Source organism: Trachypithecus francoisi, unplaced genomic scaffold, assembly GCF_009764315.1.
Source record: "Trachypithecus francoisi isolate TF-2019V2 unplaced genomic scaffold, Tfra_2.0 Lachesis_group6, whole genome shotgun sequence".
Lineage (NCBI taxonomy): Eukaryota > Metazoa > Chordata > Mammalia > Primates > Cercopithecidae > Trachypithecus > Trachypithecus francoisi.
Genome location: NW_022681471.1, coordinates 30,727,481 through 30,747,221, shown reverse-complemented (window position 1 = coordinate 30,747,221; position 19,741 = coordinate 30,727,481). Strand labels below are relative to the sequence as shown.

Below are 19,741 nucleotides of genomic sequence, written 5' to 3'. Positions count from 1 at the left end.
TAATTAACAACAACATGATTGTGCAATATGTCTTTTCATGGTTAAGTTAGATGTGTCCCACTAGTTATGGCGGGAACAATTCAAATATATTGTATTCATTCCAGAAGTTCAACTACGTGGACAGTAGTTACACTTGATGAGATGATTTGTTATAACACAACTTACGTATTTGAAATGGACAAAAATTTAGTGTCACTTATAGTATCTTAAGGTAAATTTCCTTTGAATAGGAATTTCCTTTCCTGAACTTTGAGGTCTACAAGACATATCTAGAAAATTTACTACTGTGGAAAATGAAGACTTCCTTAATTGAATGGTGGGGGGAAGGAGGAAGGCCTGTGTTCTTTTATTTTTGATTAATTGCTATAACACTGACCTTCAGTCGGCTGAGGGAGTTTCGTAATTTTTTTAGACATCATTAGGTGCCAAGGCTCTTGCAGGAAAACTTTAATACGACATGAATTTTGCCATTTTGATAGCATTGATATGGCTCTTGGGTTCACTACTCCATTAGAACGATTGTGATATATATATATATATATATCAGTCATGAAAAGAACAATAATAGCATTTTCAGCAACCTTGATGGAATTGGAGACCATTATTCTAAGTGAAGTGACTCAGGAATGGAAAATCAAACATCGTATGTTGTCACTCATAAGTGGGAGCTAAGCTATGAGGATCAAAGGCAAAAGAATAATACAATGGATTTTGCGGACTTCGAGGAAAGGGTGGGAGTGAGGTTAGGGACAAAATATTACATATTGGGTACAGTGTACACTGCTCAGGTGATGGGTGCACCTAAATCTCAGAAATCACCACTAAAGAACTTATTCATGTAACCAAACACCACCTGTTTTGCAAAAACCTATTGAAATTTAAAAAAAGAACTATTGACTCCATTCATGTTAAATTTTGTTACAAATTTTACAAAAGGGAATGATTTAGGTCCATATTTTATTTTAAGGCTGTATATTTGGTTTTCATAAATAGTCTGAGCCCGTGGTGGCTGCCATCTTGCATTGCTGTTCTAACTCACCATTATTATCGCAAAACAGATACAGACATATGCTGCACAACGAGGCGTCAATGACAGATGGCATATACCACAGTGATCCCATTAGGATTATGATGGGGCTTAAAAATTCTTATTGCCTGCACTGTGGTCTGAGAGACAGTTTTCAGCAAAGTCTCAGGATACAAAATTAAGGTGCAAAAATCACAACCATTCTTATACACCAGTAACAGACAAACAGAGAGCCAAATCATGAATGAACTTCCATTCACAATTGCTTCAAAGAGAATCAAATACCTAGGAATCCAACTTACAAGGGATGTAAAGGACCTCTTCAGGAGAACTACAAACCACTGCTCAGTGAAATAAAAGAGGACACAAACAAATGGAAGAACATACCATGCTCATGGATAGGAAGAATCAATATCGTCGAAAATGGCCATACTGGGCAAGGTTATTTATAGATTCATGCCATCCCCATCAAGCTACCAATGAGTTTCTTCACAGAATTGGAAAAAACTGTTTTAAAGTTCATATGGAACCAAAAGAACCCGCATTGCCAAGACAATTCTAAGTCAAAAGGACAAAGCCGGAGGCGTCACGCTACCTGACTTCAAACTATACTACAAGGCTACAGTAACCAAAACAGCATGGTACTGGTACCAAAACAGAGATATAGACCAATGGAACAGACAGAGGCCTCAGAAATAATACCACACATCTACAGCCATCTGATCTTTGACAAACCTGAGAGAAACAAGAAATGGGGAAAGGACTCCCTATTTAATAAATGGTGCGGGAAAATTGGCTAGCCATAAGTAGAAAGCTGAAACTGGATCCTTTCCTTACTCCTTATACGAAGATTAATTCAAGATGGATTAGAGACTTAAATGTTAGACCTAATACCATAAAAACCCTAGAAGAAAATCTAGGTAGTACCATTCAGGACATAGGCATGGGCAAGGACTTCATGTCTAAAACACCAAAAGCAACGGCAGCAAAAGCCAAAATTGACAATATGATCTCATTAAACTAAAGAGCTTCTGCACAGCACAAAGAAACTACCATCAGAGTGAACAGGCAACCTACAGAATGGGAGAAGATTTTTGCAATCTACTCATCTGACAAAGGGCTAATATCCAGAATCTGCAAAGAACTCAAACAAATATACAAGAAAAAAACAAACAACACCATCAAAAAGTGGGCAAAGGATATGAACAGACATTTCTCAAAAGAAGACATTCATACAGCCAACAGACACATGAAAAAATGCTCATCATCACTGGCCATCAGAGAAATGCAAATCAAAACCACAATGAGATACCATCACACACCAGTTAGAATGGCAATCATTAAAAAGTCAGGAAACAACAGGTGTTGGAGAGGATGTGGAGAAATAGGAACACTTTTACACTGTTGGTGGGATTGTAAACTAGTTCAACCATTATGGAAAACAGTATGGCAATTCCTCAAGGATCTAGAACTAGATGTACCATATGACCCAGACATTCCACTACTGGGTATATACCCAAAGGATTATGAATCATGCTGCTATAAAGACACATGCACATGTATGTTTATTGCGGCACTATTCACAATAGCAAAGACTTGGAATCAACCCAAATGTCCATCTGTGACAGACTGGATTAAGAAAATGTGGCACATATACACCATGGAATACTATGCAGCCATAAAAAAGGATGATTTGCCTCCTTTGTAGGGACATGGATGCAGCTGGAAACCATCTTTCTTAGCAAACTATCACAAGAACAGAAACCAAACACCACATGTTCTCACTCATAGGTGGGAACTGAACAATGAGATCACTTGGACTCGGGAAGGGGAACATCACACACCGGGGCCTATCATGGGGGGGGGAGGGGGAAGGGATTGCATTGGGAGTTATACCTGATATAATGACGAATTGATGGGTGCTGACGAGTTGATGGGTGCAGCACACCAACATGGCACAAGTATACATATGTACACAACCTGCACGTTATGCACATGTACCCTAGAACTTAAAGTATAATAAAAAAAAAAATAAAAAAATAAATTCTTATTGCCTAGTGATGTCAGTCACAGTTGTCTTAAAGTTGTAGCACAACGCGTTACTCACAAGTGGTGATGATGATGTAAACAAACCTACCATGCTGCCAGTTGTATAAAAATAGAGCACATATTATATAAGTATGTATAGTACATAATATTAATACTTGATAATGATAATAAATAATTGTGTTACTGGTTTATATATTTAGTATATTTTGGTTTTTTTTGAGACAGAGTCTTGCTCTGTCACCCAGGCTGGAGTGCAGTGGTTCAATCTCTGCTCACTGAAAAGTTTGAACCTGTTCACCTCCCAGGTTCAAATGATTCTTCTGCCTCAGCCTCCTAAGTAGCTGGGACTACAGGTATTAGCTACCACACCCAGCTAATTTTTGCACTTTTAGTAGAGATGGGGTTTTTCCATGTTGCCTAGGCTAGTCTTGAACTCCTGACCTCAAATGATCCTCCTGTCTTGACCTCCCAAAGTGCTGGGATTACAGGCATCACCACAGTGCCCAGCCTGCATTTACTATAATTTAAAATTATTTAGAGTGTACTCCTTCTACTTATTTTTTTTTAAAAAAGAGTTAACTGTAAAACAGCCTCAGGCAGGTCCTTCAGGAGTTATTCCAGAAGAAAGCACTGCTGTCATAGGAGATGACAGCTCCATGTGTGTTATGGCCCTTGCAGACCTTCCAGTGGGATAAGATGTGGAGGTGGAAGACAATAATACTGATGATCCTGACTCTGTATAGGCCTTGGCTATGTAATGTTGTTGTCTTACTTTAACAAAAATTTTAGAAAGTTAAAAAAAAAAAACTAAAAATAGAAAAAGCTTATAAAATAAGATTAATGAAAGAAAGTATTTTGTACAGGTGTATAATGTGTTTGTATTTTAGTTAATTGTTAATATAAAAGAGTCAAAAAGTTTATAGGCTGGGCACAGTGGCTCATACCTCTTATCCCAGCACTTTGGGAGGCTGAGGCAGGCGAATGGCTTGAGTTCAGGAGTTCGAGACCAGCCTGGGAAACATAGTGAAACCTTGTCTCCACAAAAAAATTAAAAATTAGCTGGTCATAGTGGTTTGGGACTGTAGTTCCAGCTACTCCTGTGGGTGAGGTGGGAGGATCACTTGAACCTGGGAAGTAGAGGCTGCTGTAAGCCACGATCGCACTACTGCACTCCAGCCTGGATGACAGGGTAAAACCTTTTCTAAAGGGAAAAAGTTACAATTAACTTAAGATTGAAGGAAGAAAAATATTCTTTTATAGATTTAGTGTAGCCTAAGTGTACAGTGTAGGCCTTCACAAATTCACTAACCACTCAACGACTCACCTAGAGCAGCTACCAATCCTGCAAGCTCTATTATACAGTAAGTGCTCTATACAGGTGTACTTTTTAAATCTTTTGTTGCATATTTTTCTGTACTTTTCTATGTTTAGATGTTTTTAAATACACAAACATTCACTATTGTGTTATAATTGCCTACCATATTCAGAACAGTAACATGTTGTACTCTTTTTTAGCCTAGGAGCAATTGGCTATATTATATAGCCTAGGTGTGGAGTAGGCTATACCATCTAGGTTGTAAAATTTACTCTGATAGTTGCACAACAACTAACTGCCTAAGGAAAGATATCTTAGAACATATCCCCATCATTAAGTGGTATATGACTGTAGTTTAACAGTACATATTTTGCCCATATTTGGGCAAAAGCTGGTCATGTCCCTATATAAGGATGAACGTATTACCTCTATGGTTGTGCTAATTATGAGGTAGCAAATGTGTTTAAATTGGTAATATAACTATGTATCAACTTAACTGTTAGTTTTGGAATAATAAATAAGATGTGCCATAATAGTAGAATTTAAAAATAGAATTTTAAACATGCCAGTCATATCAAAGTGCTTTATAAATACTCTCACTTAACTCTTACAACTTCCTCCCTTAAGGTAGTACCATTAATATTGCCACTTCAAAAATGTTGTGAATACATTTCTCTCTGTAAATGAGTTATTTGTAATATGTTATTGCAAAATGAAATGAATTATGAAAATGCACTGAAGGTATATATAGCATAGTGACTTATTATAAGTCAAACTCCTGTGTACCCAACCCAAGTTAGGAAACAGAATCATACCACCAACCCCATAAGTCCTTCCAATTTTGCTGTCCATTCAAAAACTTCTCCCCTCTCTCTCTAGAATAACACCTATCTTATTTTTATAGTAGCAGCTTCCTTATATTTAGTTATCAATTTTTATGAAACATTTTTATAAATTTTTTTTAATCAGTATGTTTTTCCTTTAAACCTTTGCTTTTATTAAAACTTATTTTGTGGAGAATCCAAAGAATATATTGTATACTCATGATGTAATTAAGCACATTTTTCTGTCTTTAGTCTTTTCTGCAAATTGGAGGCTGGACCTGAAGTGTAGCTCAAGTTAGACTCAGTTTTCATCTTTTTAGCAAAACCGTAGGTGGTGTTGTATTTTTTAATCATAAAGAACATGATATTTGGTTCTCTATTTGTGATGTTAACAGCTACTAATGCAGACTGTCTAGACTGAGTAATTCACTACGATTGATAATGGCAAAAGTTCTAATTCTACTATCACTTGTTTACTTATAAATAGATGCATCAGTTCATCTCCTAATTGATTATGGAGGGGTAAAATTCATATAGAAGTGGCAAGATAAATGCTTCATCTTTTCCTTTATTTACCTATTTCAACATAAAATAAGGGTGAAGCTCCAAAGTTGAACAATTCACTTATCTTTGAATATAAATATGTACTCGTGGATTTAACGCATTTAATCATTTTAATTCATTGTAATATTTGTTTTAAATTTTCAGTTGTGACATCTTATGTAATTTTAATCATTTCATGTGTACAATTCAATTCAGTGGCACTAATTATATTCACAATGCTGCATAACCATCATCACTACCCACATCCTAGTTTATGTGTGCTTTTGTCTTGATAGTATATTGGATTGCGTCAAATGCCTTTTGTGCACCAAGGAGAAGATCATTTTTTTAATCTTTTGTTCTATTAATGTAGTATATTACATTGATTGATTTACTTATGTTGAACCACCCTTGTATCCCTGTGTTCAATCCCATTTGGTAATGGTGTATAATCCTTTAATATGATGTTGGAATCCGTTTCTTAGTATTTTCTTGATAATTTTTGCATTTAACTTCATAAGAAATATTTGTCTGTAAATTTATTTTGTTCTGATATCTTTTTCTGGCTTTGGAATCAAGGCAAGCCTAGCCTCATATAATGAGTTAGGACATGGTTTCTGCTCTATATTTTGCAAGAGTTTGAGAAGAATTTGTGTTATTTGTTTTTTAAATTTTTCACAGATTTTTTATTACTGATTCAATATATATATTGTTAAAGACCTGTTGAGTTTTTCTGTTTTTTATTGAGCCAGTTTAGGTAAGCTCTGCATTTCTAAGTTTTCTATTTCATCTAGTCTACTTAATTTTTGGTGCACAACTGTTCGTATTATTCTCTAATAATTATTTTATTTTGTATAGTTGGTAATATATCTAATTTTCATATGTGTGTTATTGCTGATATATTAAAAATGATTCTAAAGACCAAATAAATGAGGAGATATACTTTATTCATTAACTCAAAGACTCATTGTGATGAAGATGTAAACTCTTCTCTAAATAAATCTATAGAGTCAAGTTAATGTCAATCAAACTCCCTACAGGATCTCTGCTCAAAAAAATTAAAAAATACTAACTCTACAATTCATATGAAAAGGCAAAGGTACTAGAATAGCCAAAATATTTTGAACAATAATTTCAAAACTTTTTCTAAAGCTGAAGTAATCGAAACAGTGTGGCATTGATTTAAAAAAAAAAAAAAAAAGATCAATGGAACAGAACAGAGAGATTAGAATTAGACCCACAGAGATATGACCATTTGATTTCTGACAAGGGTACAAAGGCAGTTAAATGGAGAAACAATAATATTTTAAAGAAAATAGGCCAAAACAATTAAACATTTCTATTCAAAAAAAGAAAAAAAGGAACCTTAACATAAATCTCATGTCTAATGCAAAATTAAAATTGGACTATAGCCCTAATAGTAAAATAGAATACAATAAATCTTATGGAAGAAAATACAGGAACGAATGTATTTGAAGTTTGGGTTTGGCTGCATTTTTTTTTAATAGGGCAGCAAAATGATAAGTACAGAAAAGCTTCAGATAAATTATTTAAAATAGTATAAGTATTCTCAAAAACATGTATTTTTATTTGTTAAATTTGGTAACACTCAGGATAGAAAACAGACCAATGATTGCTAGGGTCTGGGAGTGGGGGGATGGGGATAGAATACAAATGGGTATGGGGGAATTTAAAGGATAAAATAAAGTTCTCTTTCTTGTTTGTGGTGGGTAATATACAACTGAAGGTGTTTGACAAAGCTGGCATAACTAATGCCAAAAAGGATACATTTTACTATATTTAAAATATACCTTAAATTTGAAAATTAAAGAAGTAATAGTAAAATGGTGATTGTATAATTTAGGCAGATATACAATTGTGCACTGCAAAATTCTTTAATCTTTTCTGATTACTTGAATTCTTTCATAATACAATAGTGAGGATAAAGTTAAAGAAGATCGTAAAGCAAAGAAACAAAACAGGAAATAGAAACAGTTCTACAGGTTAGGGAAGTTATCTACTATGTCAAGAAACAGTTATTCTAGGGAGATACCAAATGATTTATATTTGTTGTGGCCATATTTGTCCTTAAAGTTGGTGTAGCTGTTTCTAATAAGGTTGTGTAAGGCTAAAAAGGTCCCAGCAACATGTCCTCCATCTTATAAAATACCAAAACTCACATCTTCCTATTATTGAAGTTATTAGTGGTTTTCCAAGATCAGAATAATGCTTGTGATCCCACACTGTTTTTTCAGGGCAAAGGTTTGAGTAGATAAAAGCTCAATTTTTATTTCAAAGATAAATTTCTTGTTATTTGTGCCATCTATGAAGCATATTTGCCCAATTTTCATAGCAGATTTGTGTGTACTTTAGTTAATGTGTTCTGTTTTGGGGAAACAACATAGAATGGTGAAAGGTAATAGTTTGAAAATATACCTTTTTGTTAAAATATGTATCTTCTTATGCCATTATTTTAAGAAGGGAGTAAAAATCAGGTTGGTATATCTGGAAGAGTAACCCAATTTTATTTGCTTGAATATATTAGGATGTTTTATGCATATTCAAATCCAAAATTTTACTAGTTCGTGTCTACATACAGGCCTAATTTTCTATTAATTCATCCAGAACAAAAGTTGACATTTTTCTTCCTATTCTTAAGCATTGTTTCCTTAGAACCAGAGAATTTTATTTCTGATATCTAGTTATTCATTTCAAATGGTTTTGTTCCCTCTTTAGGACACCTAAACTTTATAGTTTCAATTTCCATTTTCCGTGCTTATTTACTAATTTATACTTTGTTTTGTTTTATACTCATTCTTAATTTTGAAGAATGCAGGGTAAAGACACAATATTAGATTTTCTTCATATCACATATTTATGTCAGTTTTTGTTTGTTTGGATTTCTGTTCTTTTTAACCATTCGTGCATTTACATCTCCTTGCATTGTTTTTGTTATCTATATCTTTCTGTTTCTCTGTTTTTAAATTATACTGAAACATTTTTTTCTAAGAGACAGGGTCTCAGTATGTCGTCTAGGATGGAGTGCAGTAGCTATTCACAAGCACAGTCATAGGAGACTACAGCCTCAAACTCCTGGGCTCAGGTGATGCTTCTGCCTCAGTTTCCTAAGTAGCCAGCACTACAGGTACATGCCACCATGCCTGGCTCATTAAATGTTTTTTTCTGTGAGGCCATAAGCTTGAGCCTAAAAGACTGTTTCTTCTTAAAATTGTATTGAAGAATCAAAGCATAGAGAATTTTTAGCACTTTTCCATGGGCTCCTTGTAAATGTTTTCTCTTTTCTCTCCTTGGACCTACTTACTGGCCACTGGGAGAAGACTGCCAGATAGTCTGAATCATAAATACCAATAAACAAAACTGAAGCTCTCTTCTAAAAGAGCCAATACCTGGCTCAGAAGCAGTTACTACAATTGAGAGATAGGTATACCACTTCATAGAACCATTTCACAATATTTTCTCACTTTTATAGTAGTTAAAATAAACAAACTAATGCACACGAAAGAAAAAACATGGCATCCCTATCCTTGGACTTTAAACCGGGAGAAAGATTTGTGTGGCTGTTTCCTAACTCAACTTCTGAAGTAACAGATATATTTACACTGTACAGCTCTGCAATTTTCTACTACTTCTTCTGACACTGGGATAGGAAAAACACAAACATAAAAATGAAAAATTGTATCTACAAGTCTTCACTACTACCTGTGCTCTTCATATTTCTGATTTGATGCACAGCATTGTAGTTTTGAAAACCATACTGCCAAGGGAGGTACTAGGTGTATGGCCTGTGTATCATATTTTGCCTTACTCAATATTGGTACTTGAGTAGTAGAGGACTGGATATAAATATCCTAACAGACCTTGGATATTTGTTTCAGTGCCTATTGTGTAACTCAAAGCACCTTATCAACTTTAAGCCCAAGTTTGCTGTTTTAAGTAGAACCCATGTTTCAGCCACTGTTTGTTAACTTTAGTTCAATTCTTTGGATCTTTTATTTAGTAGACCTTCCTTCCAAACTCTGATATTCATTTTCAGTGTTTTTTCATTATTATTAATTTTTTCACTTTTTCTATATATTCATAGAAAATTTAATAAGAAAGTAGGAAAGAACAGGGTATAAACTTGGTTACACATACATCATTTTGAAGTGCTTTCCTGAATGTTCTCAAATGTGGACTTGAACTTTCTGACCCTTGGCTTACTTGTCATTTCTATCATACACTCTTATTTATCTTCTGCTGTCTATTGTCTGTCTGTCTATCTATCTATCTATCTATCTATCTATGTGTCTATCTATTATGTATCAATCTATCTGTCTATGTATCTTAAAATTTTTATTTTGGTAGAATACATATAACATAAAACCTACCATTTTAACTGTTTTCAAGTGTACAATTTGGTGATATTAAGAACATTTACATTGTTGTGTGATTGTCACCACTATCCATCTCCAGAACTGTCATTACCCCAAACTGAAAATCTGTACCCATTAAATAATTCCCTATTCCCCACTGCCAACAATTGCTGGTAACCACTATTCTCCTTTATGTCTCTGTGAATTGAATATTCTAGGAACTCATATTGTAGAAAGACGAGCCATGGACAGAACCCCTCAGACACCGAGATAGTAAAGGGAGTGGCTTTCATCAGCTGGGAGCATCGGCAGGCTAGCGTCTTAAAATCTGAGCTCTTCAGGTGCTCAACTTCTGTCCCTTTTAAGGGCTCACAACTCTAAGGGGATCCGCGTGAGTGGGTCATGATCGATTGAGCAAGCCAGGGGGTACATGACAGGGGCTGTGAGCACTGGTGGTCAGAGTGAAACAGAACAGAATGAGAGGTTTCACAATGTCCTTCCATACAATGTATGGAATCTATAGATAACATCAGTTGCTAGGTCAGGGGTCGAATTTTAACTACCAGGCTTAGGTCCGGCAGGCCCAGACCTGGTTTTGGGTCTGGTTCCTAGGCACTGGGCTACCTGCCTTTAGTTTCGCTTCTCTTTCCATTTCTGAATATAAAACAATATAAAACAATATGAGAGGGTCTCTCTCTTCCCTTGGTATAAGTGGAATTATACAATATTTGTCCTTTTGTGCCTGCCTAATTTCATTTAACATAATGTGTTGAAGGTTTGCCCATATTGTAGTGTATATTAAATTTTTTTTAGACAAAATAATATTATATTGTGTGTATATGCCACATTTAAAAAAATATATTCATCCATCAATAGATACTCAGGCTGTTTCCAGATTTTGGCTATTGTGAATAATGCTGCTATGAACATGGACATTGGTGTATAAATATTTGTCCAAGTCCCTGCTTTTAAATCTTTTGTATATATACCTAAATGTAGAGTCACTGGATCATAAGATAATTCTATGCTTAATTTTTTGAGGAACCATCATAATATTTCCCACAGTAGCTGCACAATTGCACATTCCCATCAACAATGCACAAGAGTTTCAGTTTTTCGACATCCTGCCAATATTTGACATTTTTTGTTTTGTTTTAGGTAATAACCACTCTAATGGGTATGAACTTGTATTACATTTTGGTTTTGATTTGCATTTTAATAATGATTAGTGTTCTTAGGCATCTTTTCATGTCCTTATTGGCCAGTCATATATCTTCTTTGGAGAAATGTCTACTCAAATAATTTGCCCGTTTTTGAATAGAGAATTGTTGTTGTTGTTGTGTTGTTGTTGAGTTGTAGTGTATCCTGTTGGAGGAATCCCTTTGGTATTTCTTTTCGAGTTTTTCTAGTGGTATGAAGTTACTTCAAGCTTTTAAAATCAGGGAAAGTCTTCATTTCTCTTTTGTTTTTGAAGGATAGTTTTGACAGTTATAGAATTCTTGGTTGACAGTTGTTTTTTGGGGCTTCCACAGTTTTACATGAGAAATATGTATTGGTAATCCCTCGTATGTGATGTTTCACTTCTCTCCTGCTGTATTTATGATTCTCTCTTCATCTCTGCCTTTCACCAGTTTGATTATAATATGGTAATGTGGGTCTCTTTGAGCTCACACTACTTGAAGTTCATTTACCTTAACTTTATAGATTCATATCTTTCATGAAATTTGGGAAATTTTTAGCTGTTATTTATGCATAATATTATTTATTCCTGTCTTTCTCTCTTCTCCTTCTGGAACTTCTAAAATGTATGTGTTGCCCCACTTGATGGTGTTCCACAGGACTCTTTAAGTTTGGTTCACATTACTTTGTTCTTTTATCTTTCTCATTAGAGTCAATAATTTTAATTGTACTATCATCAAGTTCACTTATTCTTTCTTCTGTCTGCTCCAGTTTGCTGTTGAACCATTCTCATGAATTTTAGTTTTTACAATTTTTGGCTCCAGATTTTTTTTCATAATTTCTATCCCTTTATTATATTTTCACTTTGTTTATATATTGTTTCTCCTATTTTCTTTAGTTCTTTGTCCATGTTTCCTTTAGTTCTTTGACTATATTTAGACAGTTGTTTTAAAGCATTTTCTAGTAAGTTCAATGTCTAGACTTCCTCAGGTATAGTTTCTTTATTTTATTCTTTAAATAGGCCATACTTTGCTGTTTTTATACCTTTGGTTTTATTTTGGGGGAGTTGGGGGTTAAACACTGAACATTTGAATATTATAATGTGGTAAGTCTGGAAATCAGATTATCCCCCGTCACCCAGGGTTTACTGTTTTGTTTTTTTGTTGTTGTGGAAGGCTAGCAGTTCTTTTGTTAGTGACTTTCCCAAACTATTTTGTAAATTCTATATTCATTGCTATGTGTAAGTTACTTCCTTATGTATGTGTTTCCTTAATATTTGACAGATAGTTCCTTGAATGCCAAGAGCTAAAAAGATCCAAAGAACAAGAAACAGACTAAAAAGACTCACTTCTATTAGTCTTTGTAGATTTGCTTTGTACAAAAGCACTCCTTCCATATTTAACCATGATAGAACTGACCTTAAGGATCAGTCTTAGTTGATAGCATAGCATCATCTCAGGTCCTTTCTCAGCATGCATGTGGCTTTCTAAATTTCCCTGTATATGTGGGTTATTTATATATATGTTTTTTAATTTTGAATTTTTCTTTATAGATTTAGTGGCGATAAGAGTGGTTTCGTTACATGGATATATTCCCTAATGGTGAAGTCTGGGCTTTTACTATATCCATTATCCAAATAGTGTACATTGTATCCATTAAGTAATTTCTCAACCCTCATTTTCTTAACATCCTCCCACTCTTCCAAGTTTCCCATGTCTATTATTCCACTTTCTATACATGTTTATACACATTATTTAGCTCCTACTCATAAATGAGAACATGTGGTATTTACCTTTGTGTTCCTGAGTTATTTCACTTAAAATAATGACCTTTGGTTCCATCCATGTTGCTGCAAAAGACATATCACTCTTTTTTATGGTTGAGTAGTATTTCATTATATACATATCACATTTTCTTTATCCAACCATTAATTAATGATCAATTAGATCAGTTCTATATTTTTACTATCATGAATAGTGCTGCAATAAACATTAAACAGCCCATATATTTAATATGTAATGATTTTTTTTTCTTTTGAGTGGATATCCAGTAGTGGGATTATTGTTTGGAAGGAGTGCTTCTGCACAAAGCGAATCTACAAAAACGAAGAGAAGTGGTTCTTTTTAGTAGTGAGATCAAATGGTAGTTCAATTCTTAGTTCTTTGAGAAATTTCCATACTGTTTTCCATAGAGCTTGTACTAATTTACATTCCCAACAATAGAGTATAAAGGTTCACTTTCCTCTGTATCCTCACCAACATCTGTTATTTTTTGGCTTTTCAATAACAGTCATACTGAATAGTAGAAGGTGGTATTTCATTGTGGTTTTAATTTACACTTCTCTGATGAATAGTGATGTTGAGCACTATTTCATATGCTTCTTGGCCATTTGTATTTCTTCTTATGAAAAATGTCTTTGCATGTCCTTTGCCCTCTTTTTAATCGGGTTCCTTGGGTGTTTTGGTTGTTGTTGTTGAGATATTTTGAGTTCCCTGTAGATTCTGGGTATTAGTGCTTTGATGGGTGCATGGTTTACAAATATTTTCTCTAATTCTGCAACTTGTCTGTTCACTCTGTTGATTATTTCCTTTGCTGTGCAGAAACCTTTTAGTTTAATTAAGTTACATTTGCCTATTTTTGTTTTGTTTCATTTGCTTTTGAGGTCTTAATCATGAATTATTTGCCAAGTTTAATGTCCAGAAGAGTATTACCTAGGTTTTCTTCTAATATTTTTATAGTTCCAGGTATTATATTTGTCTTTAATCCACCTTGAGTTCATTTTTGTATATAGTAAAAAGATAGGGGGGGCAGTTTCATTTTTCTGAATGTGTCAATACAATTTTCCTGGCATCATTTTTTGAATGGGGTGTCTTTTCCTCAGTGTATGTTTTTGTAGACTTTGTCAAATATCAGTTGGCTGTAGGTATGTGGCTTTATTTCTGGGTTGTCTACTCTGTTTCATAGATTTATGTGTCCATTTTTATATCAGTGCCACATCATTTTGGTGACTATAGCCTTATAGTATAATTTGAAGTCAGGTAATGTGATGCCTTCAGCTTTGTTCTTTGTGCTTAGGATTGTTTGGGCTATTCGAGCTCTTTTTTGATTCCATATAAATTTCAGAATTGTTTTCCTAATTCTTTGAAAAATGTTGTTATTTTGATAGCAATCACATTGAATTTAGAGATTTTTGGGGGGCAGTATGGTCTTTCTAACGATGTTGATTCTTCTGATTATACAGGTCCTTTTAAATGTACTGATTCCCCAAAAGTCTCTCCTCTTTTGGATGGAATACACTTAGGTGGACTATTGTATGTTTTTTGCTCCAGATTTCTGCTGGATATTTCAGCTTGCGGAATGTTTTTGCAAAGCCTGTCACTTTTTCAGCCTGACCTCTAAGTTAAGGGAAACAGGGATGATTATCTTGTGTCTCTCTTTCAAGTATTCTCCAGGAAGGTTAGAACAGGCATATACACTAACTTGTGAATGAAGTCTGTTCTGCTCCCTTTATATCCTGTAATCAGTCTCCCATACTGGGAATGCAGGTTTCCTTCTTCAAGATTATTACCATACTAGAGAGAGCATGCCAAGGGCTACCAAAAAATTCCTCAAAGTTTTGTGTTATTAAATTGCCCTTTTCTTGATTCACTGTTTTCTTAGTTGCTCTAAATCTTTGACTGTTTTCCAGCGTTCTGACAAGGTTAGATCTGATAAATTCCACCTTTAAAATTTTTTAAAAATATTTTTCTGTGGGAGAACGAGAGCTTGGAGCTGCCAATAATGACATTTTGCTGTCATAATGCCCCTACTGTAATCCTTTTTAAGGCTCACTTTCCCATACTTGTTTAATAAATTTGAGTTAAAAATAGTCTGTGAGTTCTTTTAACATGACCCTAATAGTTTTTGGTAGCATACTCACTATTTTATATGATAATATGTGCCTGACCTGGAATCAGTCAATTCTTTAAAATGCTTTTCTTTTGATGGAACATGGTGTTTCAAGTCCACAATGTGAATGTTAGAGTGCTTATTGCTTCTTGTTTAATGTTTCTAGTGATTTCCATGGATAGAGCTGGAGGAGATAGTTAGATATGTAGCTAGACAGAGATAATACCTCATGAGTTAATATGTATACTTTTAATTCCAATTCAGGGCTACATCGTTTTTATTTAACATCATCTATATCATATCTTTATCTACTTTCTTCTATTCCCAACCGGTTTCAGCTGCTATTCTCAGTTCAAGTCAGCTGTATTTCTAGCAAACTTTTTTTTCCTATGTGTTCTTAGGTTAATCAAATGCCCTGTTGTTTATTCTGAACAATTCTTGACATCATACTGTTCTTACCATGTTGGTATTAATCATGCTCATCTGCTTGTATTTTGGGATTGTGGTAATATCTTGTTACCTACTTTGTTGCAAGTGTTAGGCATGAGTTTTAAATTTGATATCTAGCTGTTATGTTTATTTCTGAGAATTCAGAGATTCAAAACCTGTGCTGCTGTTGTCATCATGTTCCCAAATCCTTTCCTGTAATTATCATTTTGTGTTTAAGCAAATTGACACACAGAGAGATTAAATGACTTGCTCAGTGTTACAGTGACTTGTTCAGTGTTACAGAGTAATTATCAAGGCCAGGATTCAAGCCCTAACAATTTAACTAGAGATATAAGTTTGACTTCTATTCTGCTGCCTCATCAACAAAGTACATCTTTATAATTCCCTGGGAGCAGGACTGTTTTTCATCTTTCTTGTGCCTATGACTTCATACAAAAAGGATTTTGTTTCTCTTTGATTGAGGAAGGGAGCTATGGAGAGGAGTCTAGGGGAGAATATTTCCAGTTTATCTCTCCATTCCTACACTCTACTTCTCAAGGATTGTGTTTTACCCCCCCCCAAAAAAAAAAACAAAATAAATGTGTAGAAAAAACAAGGTAAGCTTATCTAAAGCTCTTTGATCTCTCTCTCTTCTTTTTTCTGTCTTGGACTGTCAGTCCTGGTGGCTTCCTTCTGCAAGCCCAGCTAATATTTTGTCATTTTTCTAATTTATTCACCTGAACAAATAAAGTATGTCTACCTTTTACTAGCAGCCAGTTATCTCAAAAATTGGTTTGTAGTGAGGGAGTAGGAGGCCAAATTTTAGCTTTAGAAACAAATCTAGTTTTTAAATCTAGACTTATCACAGATAAAGCTGATTATTATAACCCCATTTAGCTTCTTGTGCACTACTCAATCCAGCAAAGGGATAAATATTTGTCATGTGAAACATCACCATTACCAAATACAGCATAATTAGAATCTTAGTTGTTGAGAGGAAGTTTTACTCTTGTCTTATCTAACCAATTGTTTGATAATCCACAGCCAGTACACCATATACAGAAGGCCAAGTGTTCAAAATTGCCTCTTTTGAACACTTGTAATTACATGACTCTCTTAAGTAAAAATGGCTGGTTTTACTTTTCAAGTATTTCTTCATTTTCCTATTTTTAATAAGTGCAGAAACAGTACAATGTAATGGTTAAGAGATGGAACATTGTATCAGACACATTTATAGCCTTGGGACCTTGGATGAGCTACCTCTAGATTCTGTTAACCTCATGTCTTTATCATTAAAATGGGGCTAATTGTAGCTTTCTAATCATGTTCTCATGAGATTTAAATTAGATCATACATGGAAATCCCATAGCAGTTCCCAAAATAAGGGATGAAAAATAATTTTTTCCCTCTATTTTCTTTCTAGACACTTTCACTTGGTTGGCTTGTTTCATATATAAAACCCCATATGTTAGGCATTAATCTTCCTATGGACCAGCGTCATTACCTAGGAGTGTGTGGCTATGATATGCTGCCTTACTCTTTAAGGAGACACTAACCTTCAATAGAAGAAACTGTATCTGTGGAACAGTAACAAAGCGAGATACTGTTCAAGATATGTAACACAAAGGGAAGCTGGTAGGGAAGAAACAAGCTGGAATAAGGCCAAAATTTAGAAGCATGTTCACACAAAAGAGTAGTGTAGACTTCATTGCCAAAAGGGTGATGGAAGTGCCATGGACCTAGAGGAGGAATCAGCAGCAGCTCCAGGTTCAGGCTAGATCAGAACACAAGTAGAGCAAGAACAGAGAGATATCAAGTTACCCAGAGCAATTGGGGACCCTGCTGCATTAAGAGGCACCTGGATATCTCACCTGGAAATTGAGTACCTCAACTGTAAATCCCTCAGAAGCTCCAGGAAAATGCAGAGGCTGTTTTGTGCTTGTATACTCATTTTCCTTCTCATTGTGGCCATGGGACTTACCATCAAGCATGAAAGCAGAGAAGAGGAAAGACATCTTGTAAAGTAAGAAACTGCAGGACAGAATTGTGGAGGGCCTAGACCTAACAGAATGCTCACTGTCACCCTACTCCTTGGTTCCCAGGTGGAAGGAAAAGAAAGTTTTATAGATGTATATTTCTTGAAACAAGTAGGACATCACTAAAGTCTTGGAAATCTATGTTAAATGGAAATTTGCATCACAACCATTCAAGCTATGGTTACTGCGACACAAGAGCTAGGCTACACTTTTGGTGAAGGGCAGCAATAACATATGGGGCCTACAGGCTACTTTAACAAAATCATAGTAGGCTGTGGTGTTTCGGTCTGCAATTGTAAACGTTTGCACAGGTCAGGCTTTCATATAGTCCAAGTAGGTAGTTCCATACATAGCGAGCTTGGAAGTACCCTGGTACCAAACAGATTCCTTTTCCATCTGCATGCTGAAAACAAAATTATTTAGTTAGTGTTAAAGCATCTTGTTCCTTAAAAAGAGAAATGCTATGAAACAAACAACAAATAAGAAAGGGAGAAAAGGAGAATAGGAGAGGATAAAGTCAGAAAGCCCATGGTGTGGGTATTAATTGATGGACATGAGATTGAGTGTTATAATTCAGTTGAAAGAAGGAGGAGGCCTAAGGGGTGTACACACACACACACACACACACACACACACACACACTCTTTATCTTTTGTCCTTGAGTTGAACCTATCTGTTATTTTTCCATTTATATGGCAAGGCAGAGTCCACTGCCTATCAATAACCTAGTATTGGGCACCTGCTTAGCCAAGACCTGTAGTACAATGTTCTCTAACCTTCAAACAGAAGGTATTTACTCTTGCAGACAAACAGCCTGGCATACAACTTATGTTTCAACAGTTTAAGTGGTATTAGCTTTCCAGGCCAGTCTTTCAGAGCCCATTTGGTTGCTAAGCAGTAAAACGAATAGCATAAGCTTGAGAGCTGAAATCCAAAGCCAGTGGACAATTTAGAGAGGAAGAGAGGAAGTCCAGGAAGAAGAAAAAGTAGGCAAAAGAGTACAGAATGTGGAGAAGAAAATCACCTGATTGAAAGGGCAGAGTCAGAAGTCATTTCCAGAGCCCATAAGTCTCCTGCCTATATAAACTCTGGCCTCTCATTCTTTTCAGGCCATTCTTTACCTTCTTTCTGGAGTGTTAGAAGAAAGCTATAAATAAAACCATCATGCTCTACGGCTTACAAGTTGTATCATTGGAATAAAAATCTAGAGCTTGCAAAATCCAATGTGATTTGGATTATGTTTACATACTTAATGTAATGATTCTTTCACTCTTCCTAAGAAATCTTGTTTTCTTTCAGATCCTTGAAGATGCCAAGTTCCTACCTACAGTAGTCTTATTCTAATCAAACAAGAATAGGGATTGGAGAAAGTGATATTCATATAACTGCTATCCACCCTTCAGGTCTTAGCGTAAATGTTTTTAATCAATATTGTTTTTATTGATAACCCACCCTTAAGCTCCCAATCTTGATCAGTATTTCTTATTATATACTCTTAGAACATCCTTTATTTTCCTGTGTGGTGCTAATCAGAATTATATAGTTTTGTGACGATTCTTCTATTTCCTGTTTTTCCTACTAATCTGTAGCCAGCATTAAAACAGTAACAGCACTGATTATTCACTGTTGTATTCTCAGCACCTAACCTAGTGACTGGTTCAAAACTATATTGAAAAAATCAATGCATGCATGAAGAAATACATGGTCCAAATAAGAGGTTTTTTTTTTTTAACTTCATATATGCTGTGTATGAGTCATGAAGTTTCTAGTAAAACTTTAAAATAGGCACTAGAAGCCTGTCATGCTCCAAATAATCCTCTCTCCCAATATCCTAAGTGCCCTTATGCTGCTTGAAACCCTAAGTTTTTCCTTCTTTCAATTCAACCCTACTAACTAAATACTCAATATTTTGAAGTTTTTCCAGCATTTCATTCTTTGTTCCACTTATTGAGATCACATGTCCCCTTAAAAAACTCCACATTACAATTTTTAAAATTATAGTTTAAGTTCTGGGATACATGTACAGAATGTACAGGTTTGTTACACAGGTATAGACGTGCCATGGTGGTTTGCTGCAC

At 35.0% G+C, this 19,741-nt stretch overlaps 1 protein-coding gene across 1 annotated transcript; it reads right to left on the bottom strand.

Moving 5' to 3' along the window:
* Positions 1-356: 356 nt before the first annotated feature.
* LOC117077671 (ubiquitin-conjugating enzyme E2 variant 1-like) lies at positions 357-17,642 on the bottom strand. The gene is made up of 3 exons (XM_033201363.1): positions 17,499-17,642; positions 892-1,030; positions 357-517 (listed from the first exon to the last, which is right to left on the bottom strand). Exons 1-3 carry the CDS (start codon positions 17,640-17,642, stop codon positions 357-359), a joined length of 444 nt encoding a protein of 147 aa, XP_033057254.1.
* Between the last annotated feature and the right edge of the window lie 2,099 nt (positions 17,643-19,741).

Bases quoted from the DNA above. Each gene is read 5' to 3' on its own strand.
- LOC117077671 (XM_033201363.1), bottom strand. From the start codon at position 17,642: ATGTCTTTCCTCTTCTCTGCTTTCATGCTTGATGGTAAGTCCCATGGC. The intron at 1,031-17,498 runs GTGAGATATCCA...ATGGTGAGTTAG, and splicing joins TTGAGGTACTCAATTTCCAG to AACAGCAATGCAAGATGGCA. The intron at 518-891 runs GTTCTTTTTTTA...TATATCACAATC, and splicing joins TAACATGAATGGAGTCAATA to GTTCTAATGGAGTAGTGAAC.